This window comes from Neovison vison, chromosome 9 (genome assembly GCF_020171115.1).
Source record: "Neovison vison isolate M4711 chromosome 9, ASM_NN_V1, whole genome shotgun sequence".
Classification (NCBI taxonomy): domain Eukaryota; kingdom Metazoa; phylum Chordata; class Mammalia; order Carnivora; family Mustelidae; genus Neogale; species Neogale vison.
In genome coordinates, this window is record NC_058099.1 from 20,929,531 (window position 1) to 20,944,992 (window position 15,462).

General features: G+C 36.2%; 1 protein-coding gene across 6 annotated transcripts in view; it reads left to right on the forward strand.

Moving 5' to 3' along the window:
- PTBP3 (polypyrimidine tract binding protein 3) overlaps positions 1 to 15,462 on the forward strand; it is a 117,067-nt gene that overhangs the window by 59,980 nt on the left and 41,625 nt on the right. For 5 of the 6 annotated variants that reach the window (XM_044265131.1, XM_044265129.1, XM_044265127.1 and 2 more), the window contains 2 exons: positions 3,600 to 3,746; positions 11,822 to 11,986. In XM_044265131.1, the coding sequence (XP_044121066.1) occupies positions 3,600 to 3,746; positions 11,822 to 11,986 (312 nt within the window). The remainder of the gene's footprint in view (positions 1 to 3,599; positions 3,747 to 11,821; positions 11,987 to 15,462) is intronic. The other variant, XM_044265132.1, reaches the window with a different exon arrangement.

Sequence of the window (15,462 nt, forward strand, 5' to 3'; positions counted from 1 at the left end):
TGGTTTATGAAAAAGCTCTTTGATTATCAGAAGACCAAGACAACAGAGAGAGAGAGGATATAAATTATACCTTATTTGGCAATTAAAGAACATTTAAGTTTTCTAAAATTTTTATAGAAATGTGTAATATATTTTAACTGTAGAATTAATATATATCTTCTTTAATAATTCAGAAGAGACTATTAGAATTTTTTCATTTCAAGGTGTTAATAGGTTTTTCTTAAGATGAATAAAGAAACTTGCTTTTGTGGTGACCAGGACAAAAATACAACACTTTTTATGTTAATTTGAACAATTGTCTACTTTCTTGTTCCAGCTTAGACCCCGCTAGGATGAATTCTTTAGTTCTTTTCCAGTTTTTGGTTGTCCTGAAAATCTTTTATGCTTGCTGTAAGAAGACAACAAATTTAGGCCCCAGACATTGTGTAATACATTGTGATAAATCCCTATTCTTGGAATTTTCATAAATAAGTTTAAGAAACATAAACAGATTTATAAATAGATTGCTATGTGTTGATTATGAAAGAGATTGGAAGATGTCTGATTCTGGCCCTTTAGTAAACGAAATAAACATTCTCATTTAGTTCAGATGAAATTATTTAAATCTGGAGAGGTTAAATAACATGTCTTAGTATTCAACTTCTGTTGTGTTTACACTTCTGTCTTACATCTTTTGGAGATCGTACATGCACTTGGATCTTTATTTTAACTCAGTTGCCACTGTTGAGAATGATATGGTTTGCGTAGTTTTAGAAGAGCCAGTGTGGCCAACTCTAATGGCTATGAGATGTATCATGTATGTGTATCATGTACATTATCATGTTTCATGGAGTTTATTCTGTACATTCTTTCAAACTGTTACGAGGAGCAGCAGGCAAGATCACACTTTGTCTTTTTCTCTACTACTGGTTTGGGGTTTTTTATTTATCTGTAGTGCTAACTGATTGTTATATTAAGTGCTTGTCTTTGGATCATAAATCCAATTTTCAAAATATTTTGTTAGTAATATACTTTAGGGAGAGAGTGTCATGTGAGCCATTAGAACTACTAGGAACTACCTAGCTGTTAGGACTAGGTATAGTCTATCCTTTGGTACTTAGAGGTAAAGTGTTGAGGACAGCCTGGGGGATATCCGTACCAGCCTTTCTGTGGCTAGTGACTTTTGATTTTTTCTCTACTCCTTATTATGAAGATGGATTTCTCTGCATACTTTGGGAAAACCTAAATAATTCCTTTACTGGGCTCCATGTGGAAAAAGTTATTTTTGTGTATGAATTTTTAGGCTATATATACTTTCAGGAAAGATTTTCTGTCACAAGAATCATGTATTCCAAAGATGTTTAGCTTTTCTTTTGTGTGACTGTTAGACATTTGAGTTTAGTTCTTTGCATTTATGAAGGAGTTTTCAGAAAGAATTTGTTCCCCCATAGAGTGAATATTATTAGCAAACAATTTTAAATTCTTTGTTGAAATGATTAGTAAAAACCAGATAGGAAGTATTATTTAGCTATTTTGATTACCTTGATCATTTTTAACCTCTTAGACAAACTAGTAAGTATATTATTGATACAGTTGGATAGTGGTTTTAAATTGCAGTGTGAACATTTATTCCTTGAAGATGGTGGAGTTTTATCTATTTTGGATTGATTAATGATATTTGATCTGCTATCACATGGCTAACATTAATACTTCATAGAATATTGTTAGTTAAAACATTTAATTGGTTCACTTGTGACATTTATTTGATTGATACGGTTAAGCATCACATTTAATTTTGTCATGTTAATATTCCTTTACTGGAATATTTGCCAAATAGAAACATTTAGCAAGTAATATAACTATAAACAAATAAGTAGTTTGTTTTATAGATATTTGCCATTATCTGTGTTAAGTACATTTTGTTCTTAATAAATACACATTTTTATAACAAGTATTTTATGCATAATTTGAAGTGGTTACTATACACTTGCTAATTACATACTCTTTTGTAGTGAAAAAGAATTGAATTGTCTAACTAGAAATTTGCATTGATTCAATCAGGGGTTCTTCCTGCATTTTAAATGTGAGATGTTCTTTTTTTTTTTTTTTTTTTTTTAAAGATTTCATTTTTACTTATTTGAGAGAGAATGAGAGAGAGCAGGAGAGGGAGGAGGATCAGAGGGAGAAGTAGACTCCCTGCTGAGCAGGGGGCCCAATGTGGGGCTCAATCCTGGGACTCCAGGATCATGACCTGAGCTTACTGCAGTCGCTTAACCAACTGAGCCACCCAGGTGCCCCTGAATTTGAGATGTTCTTACAGGTAGTTCCTAGGGGTCAGAATGGTTACTATTTCGTCTTCCTAACAAACCATTAAGATAGGTGGCAACAGCCAGAAGTCATATAGAGAATAAGATGTAAGTACCAAGGATCTTCTTCCTCTCAGCTCTTCCTATATTCTTTTTCAAATATCTGATATGAGTGCAATGATTACAGATACAAATATTAAAAGATGAAATTCAGTTGAGTAAATTTTGAAGATTTTATTGGCCTTTATTCAGCAATTCATGAAGTGGGCAGCATCCTGTCTAGCAGATAGACAGGACCTGTGAAGAGCAGTGCAAAATGAAAAACTTTTATAGGCAGAATAGGGTGAGACAAGAAAGTTACTAGCAGAGTGAATTGTGTCAGGCAAGTTCACCTTTCGTTAGGAATGGTGGGGTGTCTCTCAGGCAGATAACCTCACTAGGGCTGACCAGGTAATTCCAGATGGACTGGTTTAAGATTCCACTCTTGGGAGAGGTTGAAACTATAATTGTTAGGTATTAAGTCTTGGTTGGTAACTTAGGCTTAATACAGGTGATATTATTTGGGGTGTTGATGTTTCTTTCCTTTTTTTTTTTTAGGATTATTTATTTGTCAGAGAGAGAGAGGGAGGGAGCTCAGCGCGCACAAGCAGGGTAGTCTCAGGCAGAGGGAGAAGCAGGCTCTCTGCCAAGCAGGGAGCCCGATGCGGAACTAGATTCTAGGACCCTGGGATTGTGACCTGAACGGAAAGCAGATTCTTAACCAACTGAGCCACCCAAGCATCCCTCTCTATTTTTTAATACAGATCTGAAAAAAAGTGACTTGAATGACTCAAGTCAATATTGACTTAATGTAGAAAGTTTCCCCATTTCCCTGATTTGAACAATTGAGCCTTTGCACCTGCATGCTCTTTTTAATTGCATAATAAACTTAATTGTATCATAAAGAGTTGTTTAGTAAAAGGTAAAGGAGAGCAAATCATTATGTCCCCCCATCTTTGGGAAGTTTTTCCTTGGGAAAGAACAATTAAATCCCAACCCCCTGAAAGCATCAGGTGTGCTGATGCTCACCTTTATTTTTGCCTTTTTAATTATTTCTAGATTTTAGAGAAATAGAAAAAAGAGAAAACCAAAAACCACATGAAATCATTTATTCAACTGGCAATTTCCCAGTCCAAATCCTTTATTTGAACCTAACTTTTCAAATATGTTTTCAGTTAACATCAGTGATATGCTTTGAAGCAAAAGTCTTTTCATAGTTCTTAGCTGTCTTTCAAAAACATGAGCTTTCACTTTGTTTTATTGTGTTTATTGCAGGCTTTCTTAGAAATGGCTTCTGAGGAAGCTGCGGTTACTATGGTGAATTATTACACTCCTGTTACTCCTCACCTTCGAAGCCAGCCTGTTTTTATTCAGTATTCCAATCACAGAGAACTTAAGACTGACAATCTACCTAATCAAGCTGTAAGTATTAAAGGCATTTTAAAAATTAGTTACAAGAACGCATGGTATAATAACATAGAATTAATTTTCTTTTTTTCAGAGGGGAAAAAAATCTTGTGATTTCCTTCATGTTAGGATGCTTTATTAGTAAATTTTGTGTGTCTAAATTCTTACCTGAAGGCTTAAGTAGTACTACTTAGAAATAGATTTGAAGTTCTGATGTTAGGAATCATGTTAGTTTTCCCTTCAAACTTTTTATAAGTAAAAGAAAAACTTATATTTCTATCTATCTCTTAAAATTTCAGTTCTAAAAGGAACTTTTCACAGAATATACAGACTCCATAACAGAGGCAGTAAGAATTTGAGTGAAGCTTCTATAGTGATGTTAAGTAATGGAATTTAACATTTAAAATGTTAATAAGAATTTATATAGAAGCATTCATTAAATATATTTTGACCCTTCTAGATAAATGTGGAATGTAGAATATCAACATCTCTAACCTCATTTTTCAGTTTTTGATATAGTTCGTGTTGACTTTTTCTGTGTTTCTCCAGGTTGATATGTAGTAACTAAAATAGTAATTTGAAGTTATTCAAGCGTAGAAAAATTGATCCACAAAGCAGGAAAGAGGTTTTTTACTATGTTAAGAGCAAGTTTGGCCCCTATATTCTTACTCTAGGCAAAAGAACTCCACCAGCTCTTTGAATTTAAATTATAGTTTTCCACATTCTTAAAACGATAACTTTTCCTGTGCATAATCCTTAAGTTGTTCTAAGAGCTATTAATGAAATATAATAACCTATATAAACTTAGTATTTGAGATGTCAGATATTACATTTTTTACATATTCAACTTTTTAAAATGAAAAACTGACTTATAAATTCTTAATTGCATACGATCTCATGGTAAAACATTGAAACAATCTAGAAAAGTAAAAAATAACAATAACAACATTGAAAACAATCCAGTTATTCAGAGAGAGCTAATTAGGTAACATTTTGCTAACACTTTGGTGTGAACCCCTTTTCTATTCAGGTGTATAATTTTCTATGTATATAATTTTATATCAGTGGAATCGTAATGTTTTGAAAGGTGTTTTTTTCTATGTAATATGTCATGGATGTTTCATGACAACAAGGGTAGAATTACTTCATGATTTTTAAATGAATGCTTAATACTCCCTTCTATAAGATTGCTACAATCTATCAGTATCTTAATAGGCATTGAAATTCTTTCCAGTTTTTTGCTTTTACAAAAAACACTATATCAACATTCTTAGGTATCTTAGCCCACTTGCAACATTTTCTTATTAGTTTACATATGTGGCCTTATGGATTGCTTTTTTAAAAGAATATGTTTTACTTAGGGGTGGCTGATAATGTGTGAGCAAGCAGTTTTCTTGTCTTTGTTAATATGCTTTGTGAGAAATTACATCTTATTGTTTACTTAGCATTTATTTGATAATTTATAGTGATTTCTGTTAATGCAGTTTTTTCCTGGTAAAATATATATAACATAAAATTTGTAATTTTTAATGATTTATTTAATGATTTAACGAGTTCAGAGCATTTGGTACATTCACACTGTGTAGCCCATCACCACCATCTTCTCCAGATTCTTTCATCTTCCCAGACTGAAACTCTGTACCCTAAATACTAATTCCTCATTCCCCCACTCCTCTAGCCTCTGGCAGCCGTTCAACTTTTTTTTTTTTTTTTTAAGATTTTATTTATTTGACAGACAGAGATCACAATTAGGTAGAGAGGCAGGCAGAGAGAGAGGAAGGGAAGCAGACTCTCTGCTGAGCAGAGAGCCCGATGTGGGGCTTGATCCCAGGACCCTGCGATCATGATCTGAGCCGAAGGCAGAGGCTTTAACCCACTGAGCCACCTGGGCGCCCCCATTCTACTTTCTGTCTCTGAGTTTTGTCTGCTAATACAGTTTTTTAAAATATATATTTATTTATTTGACAGAGATAGAGAAGGAGGGAGAGAGTATGAGCCAGAGAGAGAGGCAGAAGCAGACTCCTTGCTAAGCAGAGAACCCAGCTTGGGGCTTGTTTCCAGGACCCCAGGATCATGACCTGAACTGAAGGCATACTGTCAACCGATTCACCCAAGAGTCCCTGCTAATACAGTTTTAAAAATATTTTTATGCAATAGTCAAATCTCTTTAAGATTATATTATGGTTTCTGATTTTGATACCATGCTCATAAAGACCTAGTGTAGCAACATTTAAAAACTTTTTTTAACCTATTCTCATACTTTTATGTTTTAGCTGTTTTTACTTTAATGTTTAAAGTTTTATTTTATTAGAAATATTTGGAGTTGGGGAGTGAGGGTACAGGTTTTGGTCTTTTTTTTTTTCTTCTTAACTCCCAGTGACCAGTTTCTTCCTTACTGTTTTTTTAAATAACCCATTTATTATTATCCACTCATGTGAAACTTGTCCTTTGTCAAGTTCTAGTTTTCCACACACTTGCTTTCCCCTACTTACAATATACATATATATGCTTTTCTAGACATGCATATACATTCTGCTTGCATGGCCCTGATACACTCTCATGTATGGGCTGCTCACTTGCCCACATTACTTCGTTACTCAGTGTCTAACCTGGACTACCTTTCTACCTTTTAGATTCCACTCTGTTCCATTCCTATTTCCATGTTCCTAGGGCTAATGACATCTCCAGTATTGGTACATTATTGAATAGGGCTGTCTCTTTTCAGCCGTTAGATATTTACTGTATTTTAAAAATTTGGGACACCTGGGTGGCTCAGTTGGTTAAGTGTCTGCCTTTGGCTCAGGTCATGATCCTAGGGTCCTGGTATGGAGCCTTGCATCCAGCTCCCTGCTTAGCGGGAAGCCTGCTTCTCCCTCTCCCAGTCCCCCTGCTTGTGTTCCCTCTCTCACTGTCTCTCTCTGTCAAGTAAATAAATAAAATCTTTTTTAAAAAATTATTCATTCAGGGCACCTGGGTGGCTCAGTGGGTTAAAGCCTCTGCCTTCCGCTCAGGTCATGATCTCAGGGTCCTGGAATCGAGCCCCGTATCAGGCTCTCTGCTCAGCAGGGAGTCTGCTTCCCCCCTCTCTCTCTCTGCCTGCTTGTGATCTCTGTCTGTCAAATAAATAAATAAAATCCTTAAAAAAAATTATTCATTCATTCTTCTTTTTTTTTAAAGTAGGCTGCATACCTAGCATGGAGCCCCATGCAGGTCTTGAACTTAGAACCCTGAGATCAAGACCTGAGCAGAGATTAAGAGTCAGACGTTTAACTGAGTGAACCACTCAGGCACCCCCAACTAGTTACTATATTTTATTTATTTCTTCAGATAGAATAGAATTATTTTTATAACTCCCACCCCCCCAATTGTATTTGGGTTGATTTTACAGATTAATTTGAAGATAATTTACATATTTATATTGTAAATTTATATTTATATTTATATTACTCTCTCATCATTTGGAGGAGGAAGTTATATTTGTTTCCTGTCTTTCATTAGAGTTTTTAAATTTCCTTCATATAAGTCATGGAAGTTTTCTTATTAGTTTGATTCCTAAATATGTTAGTATAAGTCTTGAAGAAGAAATAAACAATTAAATAAAACTCTTAAAGACTGGATTATTCTAAAGGGAAACTGTGAGAAATCCCAGTTGCTTGGCAACCAAAGCCAGCCGAAATGACCTAGTTTATTCTTAGATAGCCTTGATTTCTTCCCAGTGCCCTTTCCATTTTGTTACTTTCGTGCAGTTTTTATGCATTGATGTTTGATAAAATATAATAATTTTTTTTTGATTCAAAGTCCTGCACCAAAGTGGAAGTCAGAATTGAAAGTACCTGTTTGCATATATAAAATGTACCAAATGTCTTTTTATTCTGACAGCTCCAAAAAACTGATAAATTACTATTTCATAATCTTTTGTTTTTTGAATAACAAGATAACCCAAAACATGTACATAACTTCTTTTCCAGCCTATGGACTTACTTGCCAGAGGGTCAGGTGAATATCAAATATTTTTATCCTGTTATTTAAACTAAAATGACTACTAAAAATTTAGATCATATTTTGAGGTACAGCATTTGAGAAATTTTTTTTAAAATTACAGTCATTGTGGTATAGACAGGTGTTTTTTGACCTTGTGGGTGAACATTCATAAATCTGACGAGATAATCATGGAAGGATTTTCCCCCAAAAATGTTGTCATAAAAAAAAAATCATCAAGTTGTACACTTAAGGTCTGTGCATTTTATTGTATATTCATTTCCATATCAGTTTTAGAAATGTCCTTTTCACATTATCCAGGCAGTTTAAATTTTTTTTTAATATTTTATTTATTTATTTGACAGACAGAGATCGCAAGTAGGCTGAGAGGCAGGCAGAGAGAGAGAGAGGAGGAAGCAGGCTCCCCGCTGAGCAGAGAACCCGATGCAGGGCTCGATCCCAGGACCCTAGGATCATGACCTGAGCCGAAGGCAGAGGCTTTAACCCACTGAGCCACCCAGGCGCCCCAGGCACGTTTAAATTTTATATGAAGCATATTTACCCTCCCCACAACAATAAAATATTTGTTGATTCTCCAATCATACTATTGCTATTTTCTTTAATTAATAGTATACAACTATTCCATAAAGTTTGTTTGTAAAACATTTTAAAATAAGGGACACCTGAGTGACTCAGGTGGTTAAACATCTGTCTTCGGCCCAGGTCATGATCGAGCCCCCTTAGTCAGAGTCCCTCCTCAGTGGGGAGTCTGTTCTCACTCTACTTCTTTCCTCAGCTTGTGTGGGCTCTCTCTAATAAAATAAGTAAAATCTTTTTAAAAAATCTAAAACTTATCTCCCATTGTAGGAATTCTACCTCATAGTTTGTAGCATCAAAGACACAGAACATAAGTCAGCTATGTGAAATAATCTCTTTATATTAAAAAAAAAAACATTTCTCAAGGTGCCTAGGTGGCTCAGTGGGTTAAGCCTCTGCCTTCAGCTCAGATCGTGATCCTAGAGTTCTGGGATCAAGCCTCTTGATGGACTCCCTGCTCAGCAAGAGTCTGCTTCTCCCTCTGCCTCTGCCCCTCCCCTGCTCCTTCCTCCCTCTGTCTCTCTCTCTGAAATAAATGAATAACATTTTTAAAAAAAGAAGAAGAAGATTAAAAAAACACTTGTCCTTTTCCCCCTGACTTTTCAGTTGCCCTCAGTGGAGAATAGGACTCAATTTTATTTATTTTTTTAATGCTTTGCCTAATTAAAAATTGAAACTGCAGAATTACTTGCAAAATAATTCTGTCTTCTTTTCAGGTATTATTTTCTCAGATTTTTATTGTCAAAAACATTTCTTGCATGCCTGCTACTCAGAGACCTTTGTACGCAGTGCATTATGAAATACTAATGCAGACTGTATTGAGAACTGTAGAGTGATTAGGACAATATATACAGGGCTGCTTATACTTCTCCATTATGGTAGTCCAGATTCCCAAGAGGAAGAGTGAAGGAAGAGGAACTATAAGAACGAGAATAGTAATATTAGTAGCAGTAAGCATATATGTGGAATTGTTTAATAAAAAGGATTGGTAGGGGTGCCTGGGTGGCTCAGTGGGTTAAGCCTCTGCCTTCAACTTGGGTCATGATCTCAGGGTCCTGGAATCGAGTCCCACTTCAGGCTCTCTGCTTGGCCGGGAGCCTGCTTCCTCCTCTCTCTCTCTTTCTGCCTGCCTCTCTTCCTATTTGTGATCTCTCTCTGTCAAATAAATAAACAAAATCTTTAAAAAAAAAAAAAGATTGGTAGAATGATCGATGACATAATGAAGTGAAGTCAGCGAGGTAAAGTTTACTTTTGGTTATGCAGGCTTACTTTTATAAAGATTTAATCACCTTAATCTAAGAGAAGAAGCCTTTATTCCACTTAGATCCTCTCTATGATGACATCTTCCTCTAGACTTTCCAGAGTTGTGTTCAGTATGGTAGTTGCCAGCTATGTGTGGCTAAATTTAAATACATTTAAAAATGAAAAACCTAGGATGCCTGACCGGCTCAGTCAGAAGAGTGTGTGACACGTGATCTCAGTGTTGTGAGTTCACGTCCATATAAGGCATAGAGTTTACTAAAAACTAGTAAACTTTAAGAAGAGAAGAAAAAATTAGTACATCAGTTGCACTTGGCACTTTTCAAGTGCTCACTAGCCACATGTGGCTAGTCACTATCATATTGGACAGTGTTATTGGACAGTGATATTGAACATTTCCATCATCACAGGAAACTGTTTGGAGTTTATCTTCCATGTCTGTGCTTTTGTGTGTATATTTGTGTGAGGGAGAGAGGACAGACAGTTATAAATGCTACTTTAATGTTCTTGTCTCCTAATTCTAACTTCTGTGTCAGTTCTGGGTCTTTTTATTTTTTAATTGACCCCCACCTCACCCTCGTCTAATGATAGGCTCAAAGTGGAGGTCTGAATCAGTTTTCAGATTTGAAGGCAGTAGAACCCTTTTTCTAAATAAACTCTTACGGAGGAGCCTAGTATAAAATAGATGAGACAAACTGCTGTTTTGAAGCAGTATTAGGATGCTCAGTTTTCCATATGCATGGCTGTTTTTTAAAGAGCATAGTTTTGAAAACCAATGGTATAAAATTTTCAAGTAATTATTCATATACTGTTCTCAAAGATGATGATTCTTTGGAAACTGGATGTTGGGTACTTTGTACATTACCTGATACATAAAAGTATGTAGGGCCTAAAGATGCTGTTAAAAGTGTAAAAAACAGGGTGCCTCAGTCCGTTAACCATCTGCCTTCGGCTCAGGTCATGATAGCAGAGTCCTGGGATCAAGCCCCACATCAGGCTCCCTGCTCAGCGGGGAGTCTGCTTCTCCCTTTCTACCTGCCCTTCCTCCTGCTCCTGCTTTCTCTCTCTCTCTCAAATAAATATTAAAAAAAATAGTACACACCTGATAAATTGTTGTGGGAATAAGAGATATTTGTGTAGTGAGTGCTTAGAATGATGCCTCCTGCACATAGTGTTCCATAAATGTTTAATTATAAATAAATATTGCTGTCTTACTAAAAAAAAAGAAGAAGCTTGTCTGCCTGACCCTGCTTGTGCTCTTAAATCTCATGCCAGGCTGCCCTGCCATTGAATTACCTCCTTACCCCATTCAGGCCCTCATGAACCTGATCTTCACTTTGCTCAGACTATCTTCACTATATTAGTCCACGCTGTGTGGACCCTTTCCTGACTGTCCTTGGGCTTTGACAGTCCTTTGTGCCCTTCTTCTGTTCCTCCGGTTCTTATGTCTAGCAGTGAGTCACCCCCACACATAGAAGGTTCATATCTTGTTTGGGCTCATGTTCCCCTTGCCAGCAGCCCGACCACACAGATGTTCTCCTGACATTGCTTGGGCTCACGTGATGCTCATGGCCAAAATGCCTTCCTATGGGGATGCATTCCTAACCCCCTCTGAACCACTGTAGCTTCTCTCTTCCATATTTGCATCTAGCAGATGCCACCCAAAGGTTTTAGAACTCAATTGTTTAGGGAGAGAAAACGAAGAGGTACTTGAGTGGTTTCTAAGTCATCTTTAATGTTACTTCCACATTTTTTTTTCTTACAGTCATTTCAAAATTAGGAAATAAAAGGGCTCCTGGGTGGCTCAGTTGGTTGAGCGTTCAACTCTCGGTTTTGGCTCTGTTCATGATCTCATGGGTAGTGGGATTGAGCCCCACGTCAGGTCTGCACTCAGCGTGGAGTCTGCTTGGGATTCTCTTCTCTTCCTCCACCCATACCCTACCCCTGTTCACACACACGCTCTTTGAAAAAATTAGGAGATAAAAATCCATCTCCAAATTTTCCTCTTCACCATGTGTTTTTTTTTTCATTCAAGTAAATTTATGCACCTTTCTTAAATATTGTGTCATTGTTATATGAAAGCAAGTCTTTGAATCTTAACTGATTACAGATGTAGGATATGTGCATCTAGAGAAATTAGATATGTATATTTTTATTTAACTATTTTACTTCATAGTACCCTACACCAACTGATTTTTAGGATTCATGTAGTGCTTCAGTGTAACTAAAAGTTCTCATTTTGGATCATTTTATAGAGAGCCCAAGCTGCACTGCAGGCTGTCAGTGCTGTCCAGTCGGGAAGTCTGGCCCTTCCTGGACCTCCTACCAATGAAGGCACAATCCTACCTGGGCAGAGCCCTGTGCTCCGAATAATTATTGAAAACCTCTTTTACCCTGTTACTCTGGAAGTTCTTCATCAGGTAAAGTGGAATAACACTCTTAAGAAAAGAGACACATGTGACCTCTAAACCCTTGATGTTTTATTATCTTTAGAGTTTTTTTGGTTGTTGATTTTGGCTGGTGTATTTGTTTAAATAATAACAATTTTTTAAAAAAGTATTCAACATCCTGTTTCAGGTAAGAAATAGTATCAATTAGAGATAAATTTTTTTAAGGACTTTATTTGTTTATTTGACAGAGAACACAAGCAGGGGGAGTGGCGAAGGAGAGGGAGAAGCAGACTCCCTTCTGAGCAGAGAGCCCCATGTGGGACTCGATTCTAAGACCCTGAGATCATGACCTAGCCAAAGGCAGATGCTTAACTAACTGAGCCTCCCAGGCACCCTAGAGATAACTTTTTGATAGCTTCCTTTTTCTAACTAAAATACTTGATTTAAAAGGATATATAAAAAATTCTTATTACCTAAGCATGAAAATGAACAAATTATAAAATCCTATAAAAACCACTAGTAATAATTATTCCTAGAAAGTTAAATCAATATAGAAAACAACTAACTTATTTCTTTTGACTCCTTTCATATGAGTATTTTCATTTTAAAAACTCTGAAAGAAAGGTGTGTGATAATTCTGCATATGTAAAATAGAAGTATCATATTATGTACTGACTGATAACCAACGTAATTTTCGTAGGCTATTCATTAATATTTCTAAACTGTTGTGATAAAAGACACTTCACCAAATCATGGCCTACTATGAATATATTGAATTTAACTGGAAACTCACTTAGTTACATAATTTTATAGTGGATAAAACAGACTCCAGTAATTGATTAATTGAATATTGTAGAGAGTAATTGAAAAGCCAGTTAGAACTCAAGCCTCCTGATTTGAAGCCCAGTGTTTGTTTTGTGTGCTTGTTATATTTTTAACTAATGCTCCATATATACACATATCCTCAAAATGTACAGTTACTTGGTAACCTGTATGCATGAACATTGGCATCTAGCCCAAAACCTTCAGTTAGTTTTTGTCCTCTTTTGCTGCATGTTGATTCCATTTCATTATACCTGTCAATCCATATATCAAAATGTTAAAACACTAAAACATGTTTATTTCATATTTATATCTCAATATATATTGCATAGCATGATACCAAGTCAGTCCAGAATCATTTAATTGTTTTCCAGACCTTTGGATTTACACTACTAAGTGAAGAATCATAGGGGTATATATGTGCATGTGTAGTTAAGAATTGAATTGCATTCCATCCTAGTCTCACATTTTTATCAATAAGGAAACTGGGGTCTTTAAAAGTTGTTACTCTCTCACAGACTTTGTACTAATTAGCAATAAAGCTCAGATATAGTTCCTATGCCATGCATGTAAATATCAAAATATACCATTTATTAGGCCTACTGTGTTCCCTATGATAGCTTTTTGCAAGCCATTTTCTAAATAAATGCATTTGTGAAATTTGTCTTAGGGAGGGCTCTAACAGTGCTATACATAGCCACCCTCATTCCTTAAAAGGGTTCAACAGTTGCTTAAGTGTTTGGCTTCTTGGTTCTGGTAGATTTTTTTCTTTTGTTACCCCAGAGTGTTACTGAACACTCTATGATCCATCAGCAGCGTTTGCTTTTGTAATTGTAACATTGAAGCTATTGCTATCTAACTTACAAAAGGTGTTTTTGTCCCTGTGGTCAACATTGCCATCAGATAGCCTTGAACTTAGCTACCGTCATGTGGTCCTGTCCCATCATTCCAGTTATCGTTTCACTGGGAGCAGTAACTAACCTTGTTTCTCTCCCAAAAGATCACAGCGTCCTTCAGGGTGAAGAGGAGTGATTCTGAGAGTCTAAGTAGTAACCATTGGAGAAAGACTCTCAGCCTTTCAGCTAACTGCACTCCATTCCCATTGCTGGTGGAATAAAACCAAAGTCCTTACTAAGGCCCTTCAGGTTCCCATACGCAGACCTCTCCCCATCTCTTTAACCTCTTTTCCTAATATTTTGCTTATTTAGCCCCCAGCTTTTCTGGCCCTTTTACTGTTTCTCCTCCCCCCAGTTAATTCATATCTTAGTCCATTTCTATTTCTTAGGCCTGGAGCACTCTTCCCTGAGTTAGTCACTTAGTTGAATCTACCTCATTCAATTTTCAGGTCAAATTTACCTCTTCAGTCTTTCTCTAATTATGTTAAGCCCTCTCATCCAGCACTTTGTATCATTAGCCAACAAAAGTGTAGAATAGCATAATGATTAAGGATATAAGGTCTGGAGCCGGTTTGAATCTTGGCTCTGGCACTTACTGTCTCTATAACCATGAGCAAGTAACTTACCCTCTTTGTATCTTTTTATTATTTGTATGCATTTAAAGCCCCTAGAGAAGTGTATATATTAAGGTATATATTTGAAAGGTACGTATTAAGTGCTCAAGAAATGTTAGCTGTAATTATCAGATGCTAGTAAATTGCATTTGATTGCATTACTAAATTGCATTACTAAAATGCTAGTAATAAACTAATCCTTGCTCTTATTGTCTTGTCTATTAAAATATAATTTCATAAGTAATAGCATAAAATGTGATGAATATTGTGATGAAGGAGTACATGGAAGTGTGGATTTTGTTGCTTCTGTTATAATTAATTAGCAGATTATTTTATACTTTTTGCTGAAGAGTTGCCATTAGCTTAACTGTTCTCTAACATCCATTGAAGCTAGTGTTTTTTCTTTAGCTCATGGTGAGGGGGTTGAGTGGCTGAGATGAGAGCAGTGCTATTTCAGATGAAGAAGGCTAAGGGAGCTTTTCACTATGACATTTGAGCAGAGACTTGAAGTATGCGAGGATATAAGTTATGTGTACATGTGGTAGCATAATCAGAACAGGAAGTGCAGAGTCTCTGAAGTGGAAGTGTGCTTAATGCGTTGAAATATCAGAAATGAGACTATGTTGTTGTAGTGTAAGAAGTAGGAAGGCCATAAACGATAGAGTCTCAGAAGGGTTGGGATCCAGCTGATGGGAAGCTATTAGAAGATTTTGAGTACAGTAGTAAAATGATAGATTTATGTTGCAGTGAAATCACTCTTGTTGCTATGTTAGGAATAACGTGTAGGTGTAAGTGGACGATCGTGGCATAGTCCAGATGAGAGATGGTGAGACCCACATGAGGTGTTGTCACAGGCAGTGATGATAATGGATGTATTTGGAAGGATTTGCGGATGGTTTGAGTAGATGTGGATTACGAAGAAAAAGAGAAGTAATCAGGAATGCCTTTGAGACTTTGGGTATGAGCCTCTGGTAAAATACAGCAATCTTGTACTAAGAGAGTGAAGACTGAGTGAAGGGGCAAAAAGATTTGGGGCAAGGGTGGGAGATAGTGGTTTGGAGATGTTAAGCTTCCTATTAGGCATGCAAGTGGTAGATGTTGAATAGACAGTTTGTAAATAAGTCTGGATTGGGTGTAAGAATTCAGGGCTGGAGATGTGGTTATCATCAGTGTA